Here is a 26288-nt window from a genome sequence, read left to right on the forward strand (position 1 = left end):
TGTGGGGTCAGGCCTCCCTCATCAACAGCATTGCTCCCTCAGTTAGTGTCTAGAGCAGCGGTTCTCACCCTTCCCGATGCCGCGACCCTTTCAGACAGTTCCTCATGTGTGGTGACCCCCCCTCCCAACCATAACATTGTTTTCATTCCTACTTCATCACTGTCATTTTGCTATGGTTATGAATCGTAATGTAAAATCTGATATGCAGAATGTATTAGGCGACCCCTATGAAAAGGCCGTTCGGCCCCCAAAGGGTTCGAGACCCACAGGTTGAGAACCGCTGGTATAGAATGTGGAGCAGCCTGTAAATGCAGAAGATTTCCGGACTGCACAGAGCGGCATAATACAGAAAAAGTAGAATAAGGATTCTACTGACCAACACGTATCCTGCTGGCTTCTTTCTAACTCTGGCCTGGAGTCTTTAGGGACAGAGCACCTCGCCGGAAGAGGTGCCCCTGGTTACGAAGACAGCGTTTATCGTCCATCACGTCGGATGTAAGGGTGGGAAAATATCCCATTGAGTTTTCCAACAGCCCTGCACTCTGACAAGGAGCACTGGTGGTACAGGGGGCCAAGTATTGGGCTGCTAACCACCCACTAACCACCCAGCAAAAGAAAGATGAGGCTCCTGCTTCCAGAAACACTTGGTCTTGGGACCCTGCAGAGCAGGTCTCTGTCCTGTAGGGCCGCACGCACCAGAGCCACACGGTGGCACCATGGGGAGCTTCACAGGTTTCAGTGTCTGGACAGCTGTAAAATCCGTGGACTGGTTTCCAAACCTTCGTAAGCAATCCATTTTGTGCTGAGGCCTTCTAGTTGCTATGACTACATTCTCTATTTTTTACATTTTCATTGGCATCTAATCCACATACCATGCAATTCAGTAGTTCAATCATATCAAGAAGAATTGTATAATCATTTCCATAATCCATTTTAGAAACACCACCCACCCCCTGGTTAAATTGCCTTTAAAATCTATGTTCTATTTCTTTTGGAGGGAATAAGACGGATAGGTGACCTGGTTAGCTTAAAGTGAAGATTCTCGGCCTTTTATATTAAGGACAGTCTCGCAGAAGTATAGCTACTTCCATCCTAAAACCAGTTGGGAAGAATCCCAGCTCCTCATTTATCTGCATTAGGGGGGAAGAAAAGGAATTGAGACTAGCAGGGGGCTTCAGAAAGTTTGTGGGAAAATTCCATTACTTTTTCATGCCGTTTTCTCGTGAACGTCTGGAACCCCCCTGGTCTTCTCAGTTTCCTTTCCTCTTAACTGTGGGATCCTCTGGACACAGGAAACAAGTCATTAAATGATTCGCCTCCACATGCTCATTTACCAGTTATGTATCTGCTGTTGGAGGTCAGGAAAAAGTATTAAACTAATATTAGTTTATGGCTAATTGATTTCCTTAGTCCCTCGTTTATGCTGGTGATTTGTTGTGGGACCTCGGGTGGAACCAGGGGGCCAGCTCCCTTCTGTGACAGCAGTTAGCTGGTATCCATGGTGGTGTAGGTTAGACCCTCTGATTTCTGAGAACATGTCATGCCTCATAAAAGGACCAGTTCAATGAGTGCAGTCTTGGCCCAGCATCATGTTGACATGTGAAGCAGCCCTGCCACTGGCCCTCCCAGTCCTCTGGATGGTGACCCTCTGATTCATCAGGATTATCAGGCTCTGTGACTTTCTGTCCTGTCATACTCCCGGCAATTAGTGGCCAGCTGGGTTTTTATGGAAACAATAGGATAGGACTGAGTTTTCCCACAGGCTGCAAGGAGGGAGCTCTCGAAGTGTCTGCAAGGTGCGGTGTCTGAGTTGTTCACCTATTTCTAGACTTTTATTTGCCATTGGAAAAATGTATTTGAAGTCATAAGGAAAGTAAATTATTATTAAATTTCAAATACAGAGTAAGCTTGAAGAAACAAATCTTTGAATTCTGGGGCTCTCTACAAGCCAACATCACACCAAAGCCTGGCATTATTCTGCAGGCCCGAGGTACTGAGAGGTGCTCAGACCAAAGGTGGGAGTCTGGCTCTTAGAGGCACAGGCGGCCTGGAAATGGAGCTTTTCACAGACCGTGGGGAATCAGAGAGGAGCCGTGTTCCAAGGGCTTCACTGGAGGCTGCCTAGCCACCTACTCAAGGGAGTTCAGGCGAGTTTCTCGAAAAAGTGGATCTTTACCAAAACAGGTCAAGGGACGGAGCCCAGGCGTGCCTTTGCCTGGGACCCACAGGTGCGCTGACAGCTGCTCAGCAGCCCTTCAAGGAATGCAGCTGCGGGCTTAGGAGGTTGGATGGTCCTTGCTTCCACATGCCCCTCAATTGATGTGACTGGACACCACGTACTGCCAACTTTGAATGCTTGCGGCCATCGCTCCAGACCTCCATCCTACCACCATAAACGGAAGATGCTCTGGAGCATCGAAGAGTTGTCTTCGACTTGGTCTCCTGCAAGCTTTCTTAAAAACAATTAGGTATAAAAATATGTTTGATCTCAAAGGTCTGTTTCCCAACCTCTCTTTCTTTCAGTGCCCGAAGTGACGAAACCAAGTTTAAGCCAACCAACGGCCGCCAGCCCAATTGGCAGCTCTCCATCGCCACCAGTCAATGGTGGCAACAATGCCAAAAGGGTGGCCGTGCCGAACGGACAACCGCCAAGCGCCGCCCGCTACATGCCTCGGGAGGTGCCGCCGCGATTCCGTTGCCAGCAGGACCACAAAGTGTTACTAAAACGTGGGCAGCCCCCTCCACCGTCCTGCATGCTCCTCGGGGGCGGGGCAGGGCCTCCTCCCTCCACAGCACCTGGAGCAAACCCAAACAACGCACAAGTGACAGGAGCGCTGCTGCAGAGTGAGAGTGGGACTGCACCAGGTAAGGGGTCCGGGTCACCGCCGCTGGCTCATGGCAGCTTTTGAGCGAGAGCTCGGCCTCAGAGCCAGTCGTTGGATTATTTCGCCCTGGCCTTGCCTGGTAAAGCACCCAGCATGGTCCGCGATACAGGATGTCGAGATTCTTCTGTGTATCGACAGGGGAGAGGAGCCCAGTGGGAGATGTGCGGAGGTCTTTCTTGCTGAAACTGAGCCTTCCCCTCCTGGAAGTGTGTGCTAGTGGCAGGAGCGACAGACAGCGCTGCTATTTGCCTTCACTACATAGGGCTCCTTTCCCCCTCCGACAAGAAGTACTGCTCTTTTTTTAAAAAGTCATTATAGTGGGGCTCGTACAGCTCTTATCACAGTGCATCATCCATCGTGTCAAGCACATCTGTAAGAAGTACTGCTGTGAGCCCCCACGATTCTGGCTCTTAGCGCCAGATGCTCTCCGGGCAGGACTGGAGGTGGGGCTAACGGAGAGGCTTGTTCTGATCTTCAGATGCCATGGTTGATGATTCCCAGGATGCGAGGAGTAGAGAGAATGGTTTCAGAGATACCAGTAGTAGAATCTTGGGACCATACCAAGTAACAGTCTGTTAGAATATATATATGTTTATTCCTTATCGTCTGCTGGTAGATGTTTTACATCAGCCTTTCTGTAGGGGACGTCAGTTGTGTGGAGGTAAAAATTGGATGTAGAAATAAGCATCTTTAGCTGAGAGGTTCAACTAGATGCCCTGAGAGTTTTTATTGGGTGGATTATAAATCAGCCAAGAATTATCAAATATCCCAACACCCTCCCACCCCCGCTTATTGAACATTTCACTTGATCTCTTAGAACAACTTTGGAGGCCATATTAAAATCCCGAGCTGGGACACCACGAGGGGTGGGCAAGAACAGTGGATCGGTGGTCGGTGGTTACCGAGAGGACGCTTTCTTCTAGCCCTGTGGTGGAACACAGAATTGCCAAGAAAACACTTGTCACCCCCTCCCCTGTGGAGAGAAGCCTCACAGCACCGCCAGCTTCATGCTGCCAGGCCAGCCCCATAACGGGCAGGGAAGGGCCCATGGCCTCCCCTCCTGGCCCCTCATAACAGCTCTGAAAGGAAGTGGGTGAGGGTGGCCACATCAGGCGTTCCTTCAGCTAAGTAGAGCTAGACCTCGAGGTAGACATTAGTCTAATATGCATCACAGCCTCCTGTTTACGTAGCTCAAACCAAGGAAGCCCCTCAATCTCAAGAGTTGGGCAATTGATGCTTTCTTTTATCTGTAATATTTTTTTCCAGTTTCAGGTTTATTTAAAACGGGGTGATTAAAGGAGCTAGCATAGTTGAGAAGAAATTATTAAGTAAAGGCATGTACCAAAAAAAACAAAAAAAAAGCATGTCCTCATGTCCTCTCCCCATCTATGGGGGCATGTGCTGAGCACTCACTCTGAGCTTTGTCCGATTAAGTCCCTCTAGGATATGAGCTCAGTTTGGATCCTGCTTGCTTGATGCTCGCTGCAATGCTTCCCCCTGCCCCCAATGCCCTGGCTCAGTGGGCAATCATCATTCACCATGCTGCACGCTGGCCGCTGTGTGGCTTGAAACATTAGTACCCTGTGGTCTCTGCCTGTGCCAGGGAAGGATCCAAGCCCAGAGACAGTGGCTCTAATGCCAGGCAGGGGAAGATGATTTTCAGGTAATGGGCCCCAGAAGGACCATTTCAGTTTGTGGATTCAGGTGCATAAAAAACAGGGAGTGCCAAGGTGAGAAGGCACAGGTTTTAGTGACTGTCCAGTCTCATGGGCTGTAGACATCTTCATAGAAAGAAAGTACTGGAAGGTAGAGACTGGTTGGTTTCAGATTGTGGATCAAATACCAGCCAAGCCAAGAAGATTAACTTTGTTCTCGGGCACTGGGAGACTGTTGAAGGTTTTACACAGCAGTTACGTAATCAAAGGTGTGCTGTAGAAAAATGGCTCCACCTCCGAGTGTCTAAAATAGATCTGAGACAGAGAGCCAGTTTAGGGCGGCATTGTCAGTGTCTCGAGATAAAAGAAAGCCCTTCTCTGTCAGTTGGAATGGCAAGGAAATAGGTTTGAGAGATGTTGTGGAGTTAGCAGTAGCGCGCCCAAGGCCGGCTGGGGCGGGGTGTGAGGAGTGTGCTGGGGGTAACCTGAGCCTGTCGTGTTGACGGCCGTGATTGACGAAGCAATCTCTTTTCCAGATTCAACCCTCGGAGGTGCTGCTGCTTCAAATTATGCAAATTCCACTTGGGGCCCGGGAGCCTCCTCCAACAACGGCGCCTCCCCCAACCCAATTCACATCTGGGACAAGGTGATTGTAGACGGGTCTGACGTGGAAGGGTGGCCTTATATTGCCAGCAAAGACACGGAGTCTTCTTCCGAAAACACCACCGGTAACAACAGTGCCTCGAACCCTGGCTCTGAGAAGAGCCCTCTGCCAGGAAGCACCACTAGTAACAAAGGAAAGGGGAGCCAGTGCCAGTCTGCAAGTTCTGGGAACGAATGTAATCTTGGGGTCTGGAGGTCCGACCCCAAGGCTAAATCTGTTCAATCTTCCAACTCTTCTACCGAGAGCAACAATGGACTAGGCAATTGGAGGAATGTGAGTGGTCAGGACAGGCTTGGACCTGGCTCGGGCTTCAGCAACTTTAACCCAAATAGCAACCCGTCTGCCTGGCCAGCGCTGGTCCAAGAAGGCAATTCCAGGAAAGGGGCACTGGAAACGGAGAGTAGTAATTCCGGTGCACAGGTGAGCACAGTAGGTCAGGCATCCAGGGAACAGCAGTCAAAGATGGAAAATGCGGGTGTTAATTTTGCTGTCTCTGGCAGAGAACAGGCTCAAATTCATAACACTGATGGACCAAAAAATGGAAACACTAACTCCTTGAACTTAAGTTCGCCAAACCCCATGGAGAACAAGGGACTGCCCTTCGGAATGGGCTTGGGGAACACCTCCAGGAGCACTGACGCCCCTTCACAAAGCACTGGAGATCGAAAGACTGGGAGTGTTGGGTCTTGGGGTGCAGCTAAGGGGCCTTCTGGAACTGACACAGTCTCTGGACAGAGCAATCCTGGAAACAGTGGGAACAATGGAAGGGATCGAGAGGACTCCTGGAAAGGAGCTTCTGTTCAGAAATCAACTGGGTCAAAAAACGACTCTTGGGACAACAATAACAGGTCTACGGGTGGGTCCTGGAACTTTGGCCCTCAGGACTCTAATGACAACAAATGGGGTGAAGGGAACAAAATGGCATCTGGGGTCTCTCAGGGAGAATGGAAACAGCCGACTGGGTCTGACGAGTTGAAAATTGGAGAATGGAGTGGTCCAAACCAACCAAATTCTAGCACTGGAGCATGGGACAATCAAAAGGGCCACCCGCTCCCTGAAAACCAAGGCAATGCCCAGGCTCCCTGTTGGGGAAGATCTTCCAGCTCCACAGGAAGTGAAGTTGGAGGTCAAAGCACTGGAAGCAACCACAAAGCAGGAAGTAGTGACAGTCACAATTCTGGCCGCCGCTCGTACAGGCCCCCACACCCTGATTGTCAGGCTGTCTTGCAGACTCTCTTGAGCCGAACTGATTTGGACCCCAGGGTGCTTTCAAACACTGGCTGGGGCCAAACTCAAATTAAGCAGGACACAGTGTGGGACATTGAAGAGGTGCCAAGGCCCGAGGGGAAAGCTGACAAAGGAACTGAGGGATGGGAGAGCGCTGCCACACAGACCAAGAACTCAGGGGGCTGGGGAGACGCACCCAGCCAAAGCAATCAGATGAAGTCTGGATGGGGGGAGCTCTCGGCCTCCACCGAGTGGAAGGACCCCAAGAACACGGGGGGCTGGAATGACTATAAGAACAACAACTCTTCCAACTGGGGAGGAGGGCGACCAGAGGAGAAGACATCTTCGTCTTGGAGCGAGAATCCCAGCAAGGATCAGGGGTGGGGAGGAGGCCGCCAGCCCAATCCAGGATGGACTTCTGGAAAGAACGGTTGGGGGGAAGAAATAGATCAAACGAAAACCAGCAACTGGGAGAGCCCGGCAAGCAAAGCTGGGTCTGGGTGGGGCGAAGGCGGGCAGAACGAAATCGGAACCTGGGGCAACAGCGGGGCTGGGAGCATCTCTTCCAAAGGAGGATGGGAAGATTGCAAACGCTCTCCAGCCTGGAATGAGACGGGCCGGCAGCCCAGCTCCTGGAACAAGCAGCACCAACAGCCCCAGCAGTCCCAGCAGGCCCCACCGCCACAGCCAGAGGCTTCTGGGTCCTGGGGAGGCCCACCCCCACCCCCTCCGGGCAACGGACGGCCTTCCAGTTCCAACTGGAGCAGCGGGCCACAGCCAGCAGCCCCCAAGGACGAGGAGCCCAGTGGTTGGGAAGAGCCATCCCCACAGTCAATTAGTCGGAAAATGGACATCGACGATGGCACTTCAGCCTGGGGAGACCCCAACAGTTACAACTACAAGAATGTGAATCTGTGGGATAAGAATTCCCAGGGGGGCCCAGCACCTCGAGAACCAAACCTGCCGACCCCGATGACCGGAAAATCCGCATCAGGTAAGTCTGGACTGGTTCAGTTTTTTTTGGGTTTTTTGGCTGGTTGGTTGTCTCGGAAGTTTGGGTGAAACAAAGAAGTCCCAGACCTCAAACGTTTGTGTTGTGCTGCCTTGATTTCCATCTTTCCGACATTGCTGGTGCTTAACTGAAACGGTACTAAAAGCAGTTGGTGAGAGCACGAGCTAATGCTCTCCTTCGCAAGAAGAAAAGATGGCAGCCCAATGGTAGTCCCCACAAGGAATTTTTGAAATTGTACCGATGTGCAGAGCCCCAAAGCCGCCTCGCATCTTTTACACGCCCTGTGCCGTAGATGGAAAAAGTAGAAAGGAGCGAAGTAAGACCCAAGGTGAACCTGGCTCCGTTGGTGGGCCCTGGCTGTGGACAGTCCTCAGCTGCCCCGGCAAAGGGAGATAGCGATCTGGCACCAGGCAGAGTTCCTGGGAAAATGGGGGGAACGATCATGATCATGGAATTCCCCCCCCCCACCCCTGCCAACTTTTGAGATGTCCCTTGTGCTTGTGCTGTGTCCCTGTACACACACACACACACACACACACACACACCACCCCTATCCGCACATGCTGCCTTGCTTCTGCAGTGAAAGGTTGGAGGTGTGAGTCTGTCCCGAGGCCAATGGGAAGAAAGGTCAGACCATTTGCTTCTGAGAAATCAGCCCTTGAGAACCCTAGGGCGCCCAGGTCTGCGGCAGTGCAGTCGAGTCTGCTCACCTCATCCATCAGCAGCTGGTTCGGGGTTCTTCTGGTGGCCGTGAAGCTGGTGTCTGAGTTTTGGTGATTGTGTCTGGAAGTGGAGGACTCGGTGTGAGGGACTGTAGTCGAGTGACAGCTGTCAGGAATCACTGGCATGTGCGGAGGGGCGTCTGGCCGCTCCCACTGTGCATCTGCTCACGGGTGGGCTTCTCTACCCTCTCCACTGGAGTAGGAGACATCAAACTGGGCCAGATCATCTGCCATTGCTCATTTGTTGAGCGTTGTCAGCTCGAATGTTTTTATGAAACATGTCATTCAAGAAATGAAGGGGGGTGGGATTTACCTTCTAAGTCTTTTTTCCCACTTAGCTATAATTAAAATATCAATAGTTTGTCCGCTATTAAGCCTATGTAGGCCTAGTGTTCATAGGAACCCTGGTGGCGATGCCAGGTCAGCTTTGGAATACTAACTGCAAGGTTGGCAGTTCAAAACCACCAGTCACCTCAGGCGGCCTGCTCCTGTAAAGATTTACAGCCTTGGACCCCCTACAGAGGGTCACGATGAGTTGTATCTGCCCGGATGGATGGGAGTGTGGTGTGTGTGGTTCGGTCCCGTTTGGTGGCCTCGTACTCAGCGAATCTTCTTGTCACCACTTAGCCAGTGAGTATTTTTGCCTTCTTTTTAAAAATATTTCAAAAGAGCGAAGAAGGAAATAAAAACTGTAGAAGCTAACCTGATCACTCTTTAGAAAGCATGTGCATACATCAGAACCTTCCAACTGGACTTCAGAGCACAGCGGAATAAATAAGTCTCAACCCCTTGACGTTATCTCCACAGAGAATTTCTGAACTATTGGTGTTTGGCTTAAAATGTGTTCCTGCTTAGAGTACAACACATTGTACATCTGTCCTAAAATTTTATATAGTAGGAATTGTACGATGCATGCTTTGCTGTCCAGTACTTTTTTTCACTACATAAACATACATGTATGTGTGTACATACATACATGAGTATGCCTATCTGTGTTTTCTATATCAGCACATGCAGTTCTTGTAATCACCTCGTTGTTAGTATTCATTTTATGGGATGGCCAATAATTGATATAACGAGTCTCCTTTTGAAAGGCTTGGACATTGCTTGCAATTACTTCTCAAAGAGTGAAGGTGTGAGCAGTGTTGCTCATGATTCCATCTACCTTGACTAGTATGTCCATGATACGCCCTTGGCAGTGGAATCGCGAGGTCAGCAGATTTTAGTTTTGTAAGTGACCTCGTCGAGCATCCGCCATGAAGGCAGAGCCAGTTCTGTGAATGTAGGAGAATATCGGAGGGCCTGTTCCCTCCTCCCTCCCACTAGAGACGCAGTGCTGCTTGCTTAACAAGTCGTCCTTAGAGAACATTTCTTTGTAATCTGGAGCAAAGGCGCATTCCCTGTGCCAGACACCGCACTTCAGCTTGGGGTAAGCCAAATGAAAGCCATCCTGCGTGTACAAAGTGGCGGATGAAGGCCCACAGACCACAGGCTCGGGGAGCCACCCCTCCAGTGCTCCAAATGCCACCAAACTTTGCAGGGATTATCTGCTCCTTGGCGACATTTTGGGTGAGGGTTGTGTAGTGCTTGAACTGGTGTTCAGTTGCAAGTTCAGAAGGACCCCAAGTGTTAAATCAACAGTTAACAGCAATGGCGGAAAGTGGCTCATGTTGTAATGTGTTACCACACTTAACAAAGGGGCTTCAAGAAGTTGGTGAGGAAATTGCATTATCTTTTCATTCCATTTTTCCGTAGACATTTTGAAGACCCCTCATACAGTTTTGTTGACTTTATTTTCGAGCCAGAGTAGAGGTTTTGTTGAGTTGCTTTTTCAGCCCAGGGACTTCTGTTTGCTCTGCCAGACAGCTCTGGGACCTTCTGCTCTTTGACTAGTGTGTTATTTGAAATAAGAGTGGAACTTTTAATGTGGAACTCAGCTTCACAGCCCAGTGACTTCATCCTTGCCCCCACCCCCCTGCCCATTTCTCTTCTCTTACGTCCGCCCACATATGCTTTGGGTTTCCTGAACCTGCAAACGATGGCCCCATTTGCACTTTTTAAACAAAGCATGGCATGCTTATTCATAATTCCTTAAAGACTGCTCTCTGCCTGACCCAGTGGGTCCTATGTCGTCAGTCACCATTTGTAAAACTTGGCCAAGTGATGCTGTAGATGTCCTTGCGTGGGAAAAATAATCACTTCAAGAGCCTGTTTTCACGTGCTTATTGCTTTCTCCAAAATAGCCCATCATCTAGGCTCTCCCTGATAGCAGATTTAAGGGATTATCTTTTGATTAAATGGTGCAATCATACCGCATGGTTAAAACTTGAGCAAGAATAAAAAAGTCCACTGGGAAATTCGATGGGCAATATTCTTGACTCTTAGTGTCGCATGAAAGAAGATGAACTGCTCTCTCTCCTAGACACTCCCACTTGTGCGTAGGTTCCTTGACTGCCTTTTTAAAATTACAAATCTCCTCCACTTCACAGAAACGGCTCTATGAAGCTCTTGTCTTCATCGTGGTTTTCCTCATAAAAGCAGCTCTATCACCAGGGGAAATACCCTGTGACAGACTTGAAGTAAATCCAGAAGGCTGTTGGAAGACATGAAACAGACCCTTGGCACAAAAGAGGGATGTTAGCTGTACCTTCAAGATTTCTGTGCATTTGTCTCAACCTCAGAGTCACCTTTTCTTGTGACCAAAAAAGCCCCCATATTTTTCCAGATTCTTCTGCCCTTTGGGGTCTTCTGTTGTGACACAGCCCCTGCCCTTTCCTGGGTAATAGGAATGTGTCAGGAGACAACTAGTCAATTGGCAAGTCTGAGTCACAAAGATAATGAATTATAAAGATAATTATCATAACGATAATAGTCTGGTGAATAGCATTGGGAGATCTTAAGAGCTTGTGAATGTGGCCATCTAAGAAGTAACTATTGGTCTCACCCCACCTGGAGCAAAGGTGAGCAAAGAAAAATGAAAACTCAGGAAGTCATTAGTCCAATGGCCCACAGGAACCATGCCTCCTCTGCTCTGAAACTCAAGAGAACTAGATGGCACCTAGTTGCCACTACTGCCCACTCAAGAACACTATAGAAGTTAGGATGTAGAACATCTCAGTGTGATGGAGCGATTGAATTATGTGATAGGTGAACATTTCTTTTAAATGTACAAAACAATTCAATTTACAAGCAACAACAACAAAAGACTAAACTTAGTCTGAGAGACTAGAGGAAGCCCCCAGCTGTTGCCTTGAGTCAGCCTTTTTGGCTTTAAACTGAAGCCACTGCCTTTCATTTTAGCCAGATAATGGCCAGGGATATGAAACAAACAAAGAACGGGATGGCCTCACACGGTGGCTGCAACAGTGACTCGGGCATGACACCACCTGTAAGGCTAACAGACAGGCAGTGTTTGTTCTGTTGTCCACACAGTCACTGAGTCAGAACCAACTAGACGGCACCAGCAACAACATCTGTAGGAGACCAGAAGGCCGACGCTGGCCCCACATCGGCAATGGGAAGACAGACGGGAGCCCAGAGGAAGTAGGGAGAGTGCTGGTATGATACGATGCGGAGTGTGCAACCAACGTGACAAAACAGTCTGTGCCCAAGCTACTGACGGGAAGACTAATTTGCCTACAAAAACTCTCACTTAAATCACAATTAAGTGTATATATTTTTTCACTTTTCAGTTCATTAGTTAAATGGCTTCCCCCTCCATAAACATCTTCTGGTTCGGTGTCAGTGAAGGTATATAGATAGCACCTTCTAGGCGAGTTGTTCTATTTCACCTGCCTTTATCTTATCTAGTGTCATTCTGCCAAATGTAGCCTTCACTTCCATGCAGCATTTATGGAGATAAATTAAGGATGTGGTCCAGTCTTCAAATACAAAGGATGTTGCTTAGAAGAGGGAATATTGGTTAGAATTGACTGAATATGAGCACCCTACTCCCTTGAACGTTAAAGCCCTCTGCTTGGATTTCTCCCTGCCTCCCCTCTCCTCCTGTCTCCAATACAGCGCCTCTGCTTGCCTGTCTCAAAAGAAACTATTGTTTACACATTGTCTTTGCCTAGGACCTCCATGTATGTGATACATTTCAAGTGCCCAGATAGACGATGTCTCCGGTTTCTGTGGCAATACACAGACTTTCCTTCTTTCACCAGAATGTTGCTCCCACCTTCAAAAGTTTCCTCTTTTTATTCCCATTTCAGGCTCGGTTCTCTTCCACTTCATGCCACAGTAGACTGTTACCCTCTGTTAGTATTGCCCATCATACACAAAGAACATAATGTCCTTCAGGGGGAGGGTAAAAGCCAGGGCCATTAGTAGCCTTGTTCATGAAGAGAAATAAGATTTGTTTTAACTGAGATATGAAATTTCTCATTAGAATTGATAAGTGCTTATCAATTTGGGAATGGTTATCAACTTGGCATAGGGGCAAAGCATTGAGACAGAAGTCAGGGCATCTCAATTTTGTGGTTAACATTCTCTTTTTGTCATTGACCTTGTGTGGGTTTCAATATCCTGCTTCCCCAAACATGCCACGTCGATGATGTAGATGGAATAACAAACATTCTAAAATGGTGTACCCGCAAGGAATGGTTTTTTTGTGGTTACTGCTGCCGAGAGCTACCACCAACAGTTGATTCCTTCTTTCCTTACAGATTCCAAATCTATGCAAGACGGCTGGGGGGAGAGTGACGGGCCAGTGACAGGAACTCGCCATCCCAGCTGGGAAGAGGAGGAGGACGGAGGAGTCTGGAACACAGCCGGCCCTCAGGGAAGTGCTGCCTCCCACAACGCTGCAAGCTGGGGACAAGGCGGGAAGAAACAAATGAAGGTAGCCTGCTGTCTTGGTGACTGATCTTACTTTATTCTCCCTTAGAAGACAGAACTGAGAATTTGTTCAGGGAAAGAGTGGCTAGCCGGTGTCCTCAAGGGGTACGAGTAAGGGGAAAGGATTTCCCTAAAAACAAATGACTGCCCTTTCTTCCTCCATATTATGATAATTCGGTAGAAGCCACCAAGACATACTTCATAAATGCTTGGAAGCCACCAAGATGCACTGCATGGACTTTTTCCATCTGAAAGCCAAAGACTTTGTCAGGGTAAAGCTCCATGAATATGTAAAAGAGAAACCAAAGTAAGATGATACCGGCTTCTCTGGTGGCAGTCAGCATCATGGGGTTTTCTCTCCTCCCAATTCCAGAAATTCCAAGACCCAGAACCCTTTTCCTGACAAAGTGAAGTACTAGTTAGTGGGCAAGGCGGCTGCAGGCACAAGGTGGTTTGTCTATGTCTTGTACCATGGTGTGTTATCAACTGGTCACTCTCTGTCTTTAGAATAACTCAGATTCCCTTGCGGTCTGTAGAATTTACTGAGGTCTTTGGTTTTTAATCTAAATAGAACGGTGGGGTCTTTGAACCACCCTCTCGGCAGAAGCACTGTGTGTGTCCATTGTAGCCGTTTATCCCGTATTGAATTGGGTGCAGCGATGCCGTCCTTCATTTCGATGTGAGACCTGCTGCTCCATGGAGCACTTCTGTTCTAACGGCTACGTCCCCCAGGTGCCACCCAAAGGGACTTCTGGCAGTTAAGGGTTAGACTAAGCCTTTACCCCCTCGGCCTACAGGGCAGAGGTTGGAACCTTTTTCTGCCAAGGGCCATCTGGATTTTTTAATATATATATATTAAACTTGCAGGCCACATAAAACTTGCAGGCCATATAAAACAATCAATTTAAAAACTAGCCTATTTGAATAAATTAAATAACTAATCCGCCTCTTTGGTCAAACAGTTAATGAACTCACCCCAATGTGATGGCTGGAACTGCTTCGCTTTGATGAGGCATTTGGTGTTAGCCGGTGTTCATGATTTTAAGGACATTCCCCACCCCTGCTCTAGGGTATTAGTTTTGTTCTGAAAACCTTAACCTTCTTCTGGAGCCCCTGGTAGGTGCAGAGAGAGCCCCGGTGGTGTAGTGATTATGCATTGGGCTGTGATCTGCAAGTTGGGCAGTTTGAAACATCAACAGCCCCTTTGGAGACAATGGAGCTTTCTAGCCCCATAGGGTTACAGTCTCAGAGTTCGCAGGGGCAGTTCTTCCCTGTCCTTTAGGGTAGCTGTGAGTCAGCATCGACTCAATGGGCAGGAGGGTTTTTTTATGCAGGGGGAAACTGTGAACTCACTCTGCTGTTAACCACAAGGTTGCAAGTTCAAGTCCAGAGGCACCTTATAAGAAAAACACGAGACTCTACTTCCAAACCCTTGGTCACTACAAACCCTGTGACACACAGTTCTTCTTGGACATCTATGAGGGGACCAAGAGTCAGAATGACCCCCACAGCCATGTGTTGTTTGTTTGTTTGTTTAACTTCACTGTAGAGTTCTGCTGAGAGAAAGATGGAGCTTTCTACTCCTGTAAAGCGTTAGAGCGCCTCAGAAACTCACAGGGGCAGTTCTCCCCTGTTCTGTAAGGTCACTCTGAGTCTGCGTCAGCTGATGGCACTTTGTTTTCAGTAGAACCGTGCAGCGACTTTTTGTCTCAGCAGTCACACACACTTCTCCTTTGAGGATTTCTGGTTCCTAACCCTAGTCACAAAAGAAATAGTGAAGTAAACTTCTTTTTAGATTATTATGGTTATCATTATTGGTCATCTTATGTGATCTAGCTCACTTTTGCCTTTTGTTTGGTTCTTTACAAGTTAATGGTGAGTTCAATGAAAGGGAAGTTCAGAGTTCTGATGACTGGTTGGAATCCAGCAGCTAGGTGAAAAGTGTGAGTGTCCCACTCAAGGAACAGCCAAGAGTTCCTTAGCTGGCGTACCTGGGGAGTGAATGCTTCTGTTCCATACACGGTGATTCTGGCTTCACAGGCTCAGGGCTTTGGGGGGTTGGAAAGCCTGCTACTGAACTGAAGATTACCTCATCCCTTTCAAGAATAGTAAAATCGATTTAGCAAATATTACCACAGTGCAGGCCTAATGTTTGCCTATAGACTGCACAGGTGCTCTCGGCCCCAGCATCCCCTCCTGCTCTGCACATTCCTTATCAGAGTGTCACCTGCCTTTGCACGGAAAGAAGAGTGAGGCCAAGGACTGGCTCCTTTGGGCAGAGACGTTTAGCTGAAAAACCAACCCCACCCCCAACAAAACTGAGCCCCTCTCCCCAGGGGATGGGGAATGTGTCTTTCATGGTCTTTCTATGGGTGACCAGTATCCTTTGGTCTGAAAGATTAATGGACAAAAGCACTACTCTTTACTGGGCTCCTCACTGCATCCACACAGAGAATAATGACCAGCTTAAAGAGGCCCCTCGATTTAAATAGCCTGCGGTGTCGTTGCCCATCGTTTCCCCTAATACAGACTACCTTGGGGCCCACGGGAAAGCACTAGCAGGCAAGAATGTTATTTTAGAAAATTTAGTACCGACTTCCTTCTCTTTGAAAAGTAGAATGCTAGGCGGTGGTAGATTTTGCTAGTACAGTCTAGTTGAATGTGTTGAATAAAAATAAAACGAAACACAGATCTAACTGAGGCTTCTTAACTCACAGAAGCCACCAAGTGGGGCATCCCCATTGACGGTAGTCAGAGAGGAGTGAGCTGGGCTCCAAAGCACAGCCGTCGGTGCTGCGGTTTCCGTTGGCACTGGCACCACTGCGCCACAGGTTGAAATAAAATAATCCGGTTCTGAGGTTTCGCATTTCATTTCTGTAGTGCTCACTGAAGGGAGGAAACAGTGATTCGTGGATGAACCCGCTTGCCAAACAGTTTTCAAATATGGGATTGCTGGTAAGTTTCCTTTTCATGTGTCCTGTAGCCCAGTGTTCGCTGAATGCAGACTGTGAGCCCACTGCCACGTCCGGTGCCGGGTGGCAGATCCAGAAGCTGGCTGAAGCTGGGCGCTGCATCTTTGGGGCATAACCAGTCTTTGTGCCTAGTTCCTTTCTATCCCCCACTTACCCCCGCCCTGCTGAGAGTGCCCCTAGCGTGTAAGGCTGTCGCTTTACAGTTCACAGTCACGTCCTGCTTCTTCGGAGGACAAAGACGGCCCCCTGGCCACTGCACCACTTCAACTTTAAAAAAACACAGCAGTGATTTGCTAACTAGACAACTATTCGGGGATTAACTAACTCCATGCTACATGTGGAATTCTGCAGAATCACTCATTTCTCTGCCTCTTGGGAACATGGAGAGACCACCCTGTCCCCGTTGCCAGAAGACAAATGCCTTAACTTGGCTACACGGTTCAAGATCTGATGGCTTGACAAGTCACGAGAAAAAGTTGTCATCCCTTGGCTGCCACTCAGGGAATTTGATCCCAGGCTGCTGGGAACTGGAGGACGTCAGTTGGTTTCTCCAAGCAGCTGTTTAGCTATTGCTCTGACCGACGATTTACTGTGGCGAGTTGTGGGTGAAAGGGAATTTTAAAAACCCAGGAACAAAAGCACCCCAAAACTAACTGTGTAAGAAATAAATAGTTCAAAAAGATCGAAATGGCAAGGCAAGTGAGGCAGATGGCTGGGTGACCCAGTTTGCCCTCCACTGGTCGGTCACCCAGGGTCGGTGGTTCAAACCCGCCCAGCAGCACCAAGGAAGGCGCAGGCCTACTGATCTGCCTCTGAAAGATGACAGCCCAAACGGAAGCTCAGTCCAAGGCTGTCACACAGACAGGGTTAGTTACAGTCTTCATTTCAGTGTGAGATCCATGGCATAGCACCGTGGAGAGGGCCATCGGAGAAAGTCAGAAACTCGCGGGGGCAGGTCTACCAAGGCGCACTGGTAGTGCGTAGCAGGTTACGTGTTGGGCTGGTAACCCGAAGCAAAAACAAAGTGGAGGCCTTCTGCTCCCATAAAGATCAACAGTCTGAGAAACCCAGAGGTTCAGTTCCCTGAGTCACTGTGAGTCAGAATCAACTCAATGACTATGTGCTTGGTTTTTTGGTTTTGTACAGTGCCACAATAAAAATGTGACTCTTCCGTGAATAATGATACTTCTTTTCTGATTTGAACATGGGCAGCCTTCATCTTTTCTCACCTGTTTTTCTTTCAGAGTCAAACGGAAGACAACCCCAGCAGTAAGATGGACCTCTCTGTAGGTGGGTACCATGTTGCTGGTAGTGTGTAACACCATGCTCCTGTCAGGACCCTCTGCTCCATTTGAGTTGGAATCCGGGTCCTTTAAGCACTGCTTACTGAACACTTATTCTTGGAGAGGTCCTGTCCTGGACACAGGTGCTAGAACCAGGAGGGTCAGGTCCAGGGTATGATGGGTGCTGGGTACCAGCACTTGGAGGGGAGTAGAGGGCCAATGAGCCAAGCGAAGCTTATTATCAGTATATACTTATATATTTTTTAATAATATATGTATGTTTGAGACATTGTCACCAAAGTAACCCCAAAAGCTCTTCTGTCAAGCTATAACAGATAGATGTTTGCAGGGGGGAAGGGACATGGGTCCTGGAGAGAGGCTTCATCGGTCTGCACCAGTGAGTTCTCCCCCTCTCATCCTGTGTTAGTCTTGGTTGACTAGGAAACAAATCCAGGACACTGGGATGTGTGTAAGAGAGAATTTGATACATCAGAGTAATTGAATATTGAGAAAATAGCCCAGTCCAGATCAAGTCCATAAGATCGGTATTAGCCCATATGTCCGATATGTCTATAAATTCCTCTGCAGGCTCACATAACACTTGCAATGACGCCAAAGGCAAGAAGATCATAGGCCAGTGGGTGGAAAGTCTTGTCGATCCAGTAGTGGTAGAAGCATCTCAATGCTGGAGTGGGTTTCCACATGACTCCTCCAGCTCCAGGGCTCTGCCTCTACCAGCATAGTTCCATGTGGCTTGTCAACAGGAATGTGTAACAGAGAGAGTGTGTCTGGCTGCCAGTGAGCTATTTATCTCTGTAGCGCCTCCACATGAGGCCATCAAGCTGCGACCTGATTGACAGACTAGACTCTACCCTTTCCTCAAATTGACAGTAGATTATGTAACTGCACACATCCCTAGAGAGATGAAAAGGCATCTTCTCTGGCAGCCCAGGGAAGAGAGTGGGTGGGGCAAGTGACTCCTTGTCAGGAAGATGTGGCTTCTTAACTATTTTGCTCTCTCCTCGTTCCAGATAAAAAATACGACGTGGACAAGCGAGCAGTGAATCTCGGGGATTTTAACGATATCATGAGGAAGGATCGGTCTGGGTTCCGTCCACCTAATTCCAAAGACATGGGAACCACAGACAGTGGGCCTTATTTTGAGAAGGTGAGTTGACTGCTTTATTTAAGGGTCATAACTCCTGGGAGGACCTCTTCTGCTCTCATGTGTCTCTTGAGAATTGGTTTCAGGGGGAAGCATAGGATTACTGATTACTGAACTAAATTAACAGGAAGAGCACACATCAACTCCAGTTAAGTGGTGCTACAAACAGCGTCACCAGGATGAGGCAGGACTAGAACCCTTTGTCCTCGGAACGTGAGCACTGGGAGGAAAGGTCTCCCGGTTGGAGAAGTTCATGCACTTGGAGGGGGGAATGGTCTGTGGTTGTAGGAAGGGGACGGAGGCACAACACAGCGAGAGCAGGTAAAATTGCAGGAGCGCCATGCTTTTCTGAATTCTTTGTTTCTGCTACTGCGCAGCTAAGACTCACCCTGGTCTGCTGCGCAAGGTCTGCCCAGGCCTTCCCTTCTGGACTGGAAAAGACCACACAGACTCCCCCAGACTATTGCTTGCCCAGAGGGCTCCGTTCTCACCGCTCCCCTGTGGCGGAATCATCAGCTTTTCGTTACAATGTATGCTTTTCAAATGGCAACGATCCCCGGTTTAGACAAATAGTTGATTCCTATCGGTTTTGTTTTTGAACGTTTCCGAAGGCAGAGGTGCTCCCTGGTCTCGGGAAAGCATTCCAACAGGAATGGGGAGGCCACATCGTTGACACCACTAAGCTGCCTCATCACTGGAAGACTGCTTGGGCTTCTGTTTGCGCAGTTTCCGTCCTCCCGCAGTGGGCAGGATGTGTTACTCGCTCACATCCAACTGAATGACAGACGGTCTCCGTGGGGCAAAGTGTGGCAGTGGTGATTAGGACTGAGCCCTGTCCTTGCTCCTTGCTAATCCGTCTAACTGTTTATTTCTGGTGTTTCTCTCGTTTCCCTTCTTGCATTCTGTCGCTTCACTAACCAACACTCGTTGTGATTGGCTAACTACTGCTTTGCAGCTGACTTTGCCTTTCTCCAATCAAGATGGGTGCCTTGGGGATGAGGCTCCCTGCTCTCCCTTCTCCCCTTCTCCCAGCTACAAGCTGTCTCCCTCTGGTTCCACACTATCCAACGTCAGCCTTGGAGCAATCGGCACAGGGCTCAACCCCCAAAACTTCGCTGCTAGACAAGTAAGAAGGCCTCTCAAATTTCTAACTGCTTGGCTGCGGCCTCGCCTGTGCCCTGCTCTGCAGTTTATTGCATCATTTGTCTGTCTTGGGAAATTGGTTGATTACTGAATGCACAGAATGATGTATTAAGTGTAGATCTGAGATCCTTCCCACCCATAGAACCCATCTCTCATGTTTCTTATCACGGATTTTATTTTTAATCTTTCTTTTGTTTCATGGTTGGTTTTTTTTTTATCATAACTTCACTCTTAAGTTAACTAAGTTAGGAAAATGTTAGAGGCTAGATCGTTACCTTTGCATAACCTATTTGAAGACTGGATTGGGCATTTCCTATTTAGATCGGGTGGCAAGTCATATTTTTAAGTCTTTTCAATGTTATAATCCTGCTAATTCAAAAGTAGAAGAACCATAGGATTAAGCCTGTGAGGGTTAGAGCCATTTAAAAGCGACTGCCTCATAGTTTAGAATATCATACTGATCCGGAGCGTGGGTGACTTTTGTATTAGGGAAGAGTAACTAATGCTCAGACGTGGCAGTGTTTCGTTCAGCCTGGAAAGCCCCTTTCCTAGGCCAGGCCTGGCAGTCCTCCAGGGAGCATTGTGCAAGTGGAGTGAATTAGTAGGCTGAGAGAGTGGTACCTCCCAGACCTCCCAGGTCCAAGGGGGCCCAGGAACTTCTGTCTGTCACACCGACCGCAACGCAGTTGCCCTGTGGTAGTTTCTGTGCAGAAGACAAGGGCACAAGGGACGTGCCGCCACGGTGCCTTGGTGACGGTGGTTCCGCAGATGATCATTCTGCTGGCCGTAGTCTCGGGCCGCTGTTTTGGCATCACGACCTTCACTTGGGTGTGTCTTAGGAGGACAGTGACTGTTGGCTATGGCCACGCTGTCCTCCCAGGATGACTTGCCCGTGTGAGTGAAGGGTCGCTGGACAGCAGCCCGTCAGGTTGTCTTCACACGTTTAAAACAATGGATTAATTAGGGTCTTGTGGGTGCTGGGGCGGCTAGCTCAGGACCGGGAGCTTTCGGTCCTTTTTTTATCACTGCTTTTCTGTCTCCACAAAGGAAAGAGATGCATTTCTCTCTTAGAGAAGCAGCAGATTTGTCAGTGTTTTGGGGGCTCTTTATTTTGGGTTGGGGGTGCAAAAATATAAAGTAATACTAACCCCTTTTGGTTATTGGTGATTTAAATGTGAGTCCAGGATCACATAATAAACAGCATAGCAGAGGGCAGTCTTCATTGCTCTGAGCTGTGGAGTCTCGACAAAGTTCGTTCTGGACCAAGTTGGTCCTCCTGTGCCACCCAACATGGTCCTAGTTCTCTGACTCTTTGCATAGAGTCCATTACTGTACACCACACTTCAAAAAGGAAACCAAGGGTTTTAATATCCCAGACCGTAGAACATTTCCCTCAGCTTGATAGTTTGGCTTTGAACTCACGTATTGTCCGAGTTAATCACCGTATGTAATTGAAACAAATCTCACTAGTTACTCTGGAGAGTTTAAACTCAAAACCAAACTTACTGCGTCAATTCCAACACTCATAAGTGACTTTGTAGGGTATGGGCTAGGAAAACAGCCCTGTCAGTTTCAGATACGTCACTCTTTTATTTTTCCTCCAAAAACAAACGACAAAAAGATGATTTATTGAGTGTAACGTTTCTCCAAATCTGATTAGGGAGACAGCCAGATCAGACCTTGGACTCACACACAAACAGCCCTCCCTCCCCACCAACCAGCACATCTAGCAGAAAACACACCAACAAAGTTCTGTTCAACAGATCAAGTTATCTCCGCTTCTGGAAGATGTTTCCACGGCCCCGTCTTCTTGCCGCCACCTGGGCCTTGAGGATGGCAGCTTTCCCTCGGCCGGCCAGAGCCCTGCTTCTTATTCTTCATGCTCTTCAGCGTGGGCGTGTTCCTTCAGCATGTCTGGCAGGATCAGGAAGCGGATCTTGCTGCCGCGAATGTAGACCTGCTCCAGCTGCGCTACCCACCGTCTCTGTACGTGACCGTGATGTTGGACATCTGGCAGTTCATGTTGTCCTCGGCCTCGATGCGCTTCCCCCGTACACCTCTCCCGTGTTCGTCTCTCAGGTCACCATGTGGCCCTCGGCCTCGTGCAGGACTTTAATTGGCACACCGATCAACATCTTGGCGGGAAAGGGGGTCTGCAGCGAGTGAGACGACGGTGAGCTCTTCTTCCAGAGTCTGCCTCCTTCAGACCTCAGCAGGCCCCAAAGCTCCCGAAGCAATTCCGGCCGCGGCCTGCTCCTTCGTTTGTCCCCGGCGGCAGGGACTCTGGCGCAGAGAGGCGAGCGGCGAGAGAATCGATGTGTCAGTCTTGATGGAGGGGAAAGCCTCCTTCCTTCCTCGGAGGTGCTGGTGGTTTGGCACGGCTGGCCCTGCCGTGTGCAGCCTGCCTGCACCCACTATGCCAGCAGGGCTCCTCATGAGAACCGAGGTCTTCAGAAAAGCTTTAGAGAGGCATCAGCTAGCACCATCTCATAGAAAACTTGATGAACATTTCCTCACTTCTGAATATATCACCCAGAGTGGCAGAACCTATTTGATTGCTGTTGAAGATATCGCTGTGCGATGTAGCTGCATCTGAGCCACGGAGATGGCCAGCTTATGATGCCAACGTGCCATGTGGAAATACAAGAAAATTGGTGTTGTTTTTTTAATTTCAGATAGAGAGATGGGTAGAGTTTGTTTACCAGAAATAAGAAAGTAGGACCTGACTTTAAATTTAAAAAAACAACAAAGCAAATTCATTTGAATACTTTTTATCCAGGACAAGGCTGAAATGAAAGATCACTGCCACTAAGCACGAATTCTGCCTGGAACTTTGACTTTTACAAGCCCATGAGTAGTTGATATCTAATAGCAAGGTCACTGCTTTGATGGTGAAGACTAAGTGAAAAATAGATCGTGGCAGAATAGTCTTAGTGATGTGAATGTGGCCTGTTTTCATGGGATTGAGCCAGCAGACAGCCTGCCAAGGGGAGCCTCCCACCTTGGCACAGTGAGCACCAGCCATCTCACATTCAAGTGATGGTTTGAAGTAGACAGGAGAAGCAGGGAGCTTGGCGTTGCTAGAATTAAAGGGTGTTTTCATGTTCAGACAATCCTCTGAGAGAGTTGGGTTTTATGGCGGGTGTTTGATTTTCTTTTATAAGATACACAGATTTTAATTGCCATTTCTACTTTATGTTCTTAGTCATTTTAATTTTCAAGCCTTTTAAGTTCATTACTTTCCTTATAGCTGTCCCTTAATCTATTTTTGAATGCACCAAACCATAGAAATAACTTCACTATTCTTTAATGTAATGATGCTACTATAAAATTTTCCTTTGACATTTCTTAGGATTCCAGAAATAGGATGATGGTAGTACGCTCAGTGTAGGATTTACATATTTACTGCAGCTGTCTTTGCTGAACATGTTCAGTGGGACATTTCCAAGTACATGACATTGTTGGGTCAAGGATGTTTGCAAGTGATGTGTTCATCCTACAGACCAGGGGAGTCCTCTGACGGAGTCCTGGGGATGCACAGGGGGTGTTACTAAGCTGGTGCGAGAAAGACTGAATGTGAAATGACTAGAACATATTTAATGATTTTGGGGGGGCGGGTGTCTAGAGCTACAGTTAACTGATTTCAATGGGAACCAAAGAAGAAGGTTTGGGAGAAGACTTGTTGATGAGGATGATCTCAGAGTTGAGAAGACCCTCCAGAGGTAGAGGGGATATGTGATGTTGTCACAGACGGTCTCTTTGCTGAAGAACTTTTCTCAGCTGGAGACCATTCATCATACAAAGTAGCTCTCAGTAGTTCTCTGGTTGGAACATTCCAGAAGTAGCCCAGTGATCCTGCCCTCTAGAGAGTTAAACTTGTTTTAGCTAGATTGTAGGCGTCTTGACTGAGCAGGCCCTGGTGAGTAATACCTGGTGTGATGTCCGCGTAAAGCAATCTTATCCTGTTTTGTCACCCTGTGATTGGTTCAGAATTCCAGTTGTAGCAGAGAAGGGTGGACAGGCAGACCCAGGACAGCGAGGTGCGCCCTTGTCTGGACTAGGTTCCTCGTGGGCTCACACTTGGTTGGCAATGCTTTTGTGATTGAACTAGCCAACTCAAAACATAGCGTCATAATGTCACTGTGCAGCTGATTGCAGGCACACGTAGACCTGCCATTTCACTCAGGGGCCCTCCTTTGTAGGGTGAGTCTCAGATGATAAGGTTTAAGAATAAACTTGGTGAAATGAAGGGGAGGGGGGAATGGCTTGGTTAAAATTGTTCCATTGTTCTCCCAAAATTAATTTAGTGCTTATTCTAACTCTGAACTGTCACCTTTCTGGCTTCTGGAGAGGATTCCAGAGGGTGGTAATATGCCCACAGTTCAACTGGAATCGTTTCCCGGAGTGTTCCAAGATCAGGAACTCCTCAAAGGGAAAATTCCATGATCCGTAAAACAGTTGCTGGTTCTTCTGGTGAGCTAGGAAACCCCAACTGGCTCTTATTTGTCTTTTGTCTTTAAACAATTTTTTTTCCCTTTTTCTTAACAGTAACAAAACGTCTGACTCTTGCTGTTGTGTTCACAGGGTGGCAGTCACGGTTTGTTTGGAAACAGCACAGCACAATCGAGAGGCATGCACACTCCAGTGCAGCCACTAACTTCGTCCCCTAATCTCCGGGCGCAAGTGCCTCCCCAGTTCATTTCCCCGCAGGTAAGCCGCTCCGTGTGTGCACGGCGTCGAATTAAAGCCAGTGGTGACCAGCCAGCCGTTCACTGACTGGTCATCATAAAAGGGAGTAACAGCTACCTCTCTCAGATGTGGACAGTCCAGGCGGCACCCAGGGCCAGGAGTCTTGGACCAGAAACATCGTCAGATTGTACAGTTCATACAAAGTAGATGTTGGCATGAAAAAAATGTCAGGTTTATTTTCCTTTCAGATATCGTTTTTATGTAATACTATGTTCTGTTTTTTTCTTATTTATTTTTAATCATTTTATTGGGGGCTCGTACAACTTATCACAATCCATATGTCCATCCGTTGTGTCAAGCACATTTGTACATTTGTTGCCATCATCATTCTCAAAACATTTGCTTTCTACTTGAGTCCTTGGTATCAGCTCCTCAGTTTTCCCCCTCCCTCCTTCATGAACCCTAGATACTTTATAAATTATCATTGTATTACTATGGTTTTTTAAACACATGTACTTAAAAACTGTGAAGTATGACATGTCCCCATGTAGAAGTTGATTGTTCTTGAGACCTACCACCAGATAGAGAGAACTGCTGGGTCTGGGTGACTTTGTGGAGAGGATGCTAAGACGCTGCCTTGATGCTCAGGGGGGTTGGAGAACTAGCAAAGGGCAGAGAATCTTGACTGTAGGCTTCCTTGGGTGACAGCTCGGGCAGGGGGGCAGTCCTGCAGTACCACAGGAACCTTTTAGATCCATTTTTTAGTGCATAATGAGTTATTTTGGGTAAAGAAGCTTTTGCCAACCAACTGCATGCTCGACATCCCATCTGCGAACATAAAGGTTGGCGGTTCAAATCCACTGGGTGCTTGGTGGCAGTCTGTTTCCCCCAGGAGGACAGTGTGGAAACACTTGGGAAATTCTGCTCTTACATGGACTCCATGGCACTCAGCCTCCTGCCTCTTTGTGAGCACACAGCTCTCACGCCCATGTCAGGGGTCTTAGTCTCCGTACGTGTCCCTGTCATGAGCACTATGATCCAGAACTTCTAGTCAGTCCTACAAAGAGCGGGGAAGCGCTCACAAGACCCAACCAATAAGTTGTGAAGGATCAGTTGGCTTGCGTTTATGAAGAGCAAGCTTTAATAATCTACAGATTTCAAATCTGTGCCCCCCCCCTTTTTTTTAAACAATCTTTTTTTGTCTTGGTAGAGGAAGAAATACTCTTTCTCCCCTCATCCCTCCATGGTCCCACCTAGGAGTTTGGAACTCTGCTCCTTCCCTTCCCTCGGCATTTTGGGCACCCTTCAGACCACACTGAGTCCAGCCGGGTCTCCCGGCATATCACAAGGGCAGTGTCTTTTTCCGTTGTGGAGCACTTTGCAACTTCCTGGGTTGCTGGGTGGTGTGTCTGCAGTGTGCCCTCCAGGGGCCTTGGTGGTGGTGTGCATGGGAAGAAAGCACCTTCTCCCCATGTCGGCCTTCTGGAGTTGGCTGGGCGTGGCAGCAGAACAGCCAGTCATCCTTAGAACACAACCAGGACGACTGTAGAAGAGGAAGACTTGGCACAGTTTGGGGCAGTAGGTGAGGCTCATACTAATGGTGACTTGTGAGCTGGGTCTTGAGGAATATAAAAATGGTGTGAATGGGGCTTCTGACCTCCTTTAATTTCATGGGGGGGTGGGGGTGGAGAGAACCACTATCCACAGCCCAAAGTTGATCTTCCTGAGGCTGAGGTTAGACACATGCCGCCTCCCACCCCCCCACCCCCGCCCCAGCCATTCAACCAGTTCAGTGATTTATCACAATAGTCACACAGAACTCACAGACAATACTCGGGATTGTGGGATTTCTTAGAGAAGTAACAAATTACCCATCAGGATCAGAAGTGACTCAGGATACAGTTCTTTAATCAGGATAGCCACTCCTCAACCATTCCACCAGGCAGGCAATGTTACAGAGCCCTTTAGCTCCTCCAGTAAGTGAGCCTTGACCTAAAGGTGCTGAGCTCTCTCCTTCTGTGGACCAGGAGAC

At 48.2% G+C, this 26288-nt stretch overlaps 1 protein-coding gene and 1 pseudogene across 3 annotated transcripts in view; one reads left to right on the plus strand and one right to left on the minus strand.

Annotated features, from left to right (window-relative positions):
* Positions 1-26288, plus strand: part of TNRC6B (trinucleotide repeat containing adaptor 6B) — a 192461-nt gene that overhangs the window by 135991 nt on the left and 30182 nt on the right. For 2 of the 3 annotated variants that reach the window (XM_045290253.1, XM_045290256.1), the window contains 8 exons: positions 2524-2865; positions 5077-7425; positions 12833-13008; positions 15885-15959; positions 17221-17266; positions 18291-18427; positions 19380-19550; positions 24152-24277. In XM_045290253.1, coding sequence (XP_045146188.1) covers positions 2524-2865; positions 5077-7425; positions 12833-13008; positions 15885-15959; positions 17221-17266; positions 18291-18427; positions 19380-19550; positions 24152-24277 — 3422 coding nt within the window. The remainder of the gene's footprint in view (positions 1-2523; positions 2866-5076; positions 7426-12832; positions 13009-15884; positions 15960-17220; positions 17267-18290; positions 18428-19379; positions 19551-24151; positions 24278-26288) is intronic. The other variant, XM_045290265.1, reaches the window with a different exon arrangement.
* LOC101644323 lies at positions 21337-21702 on the minus strand (annotated as a pseudogene).

The sequence above is a fragment of the Echinops telfairi genome, unplaced genomic scaffold (assembly GCF_000313985.2).
Source record: "Echinops telfairi isolate 266 unplaced genomic scaffold, ASM31398v2 ScPeMD7_2;HRSCAF=8, whole genome shotgun sequence".
In the NCBI taxonomy this organism is placed as follows: Eukaryota; Metazoa; Chordata; class Mammalia; order Afrosoricida; family Tenrecidae; genus Echinops; species Echinops telfairi.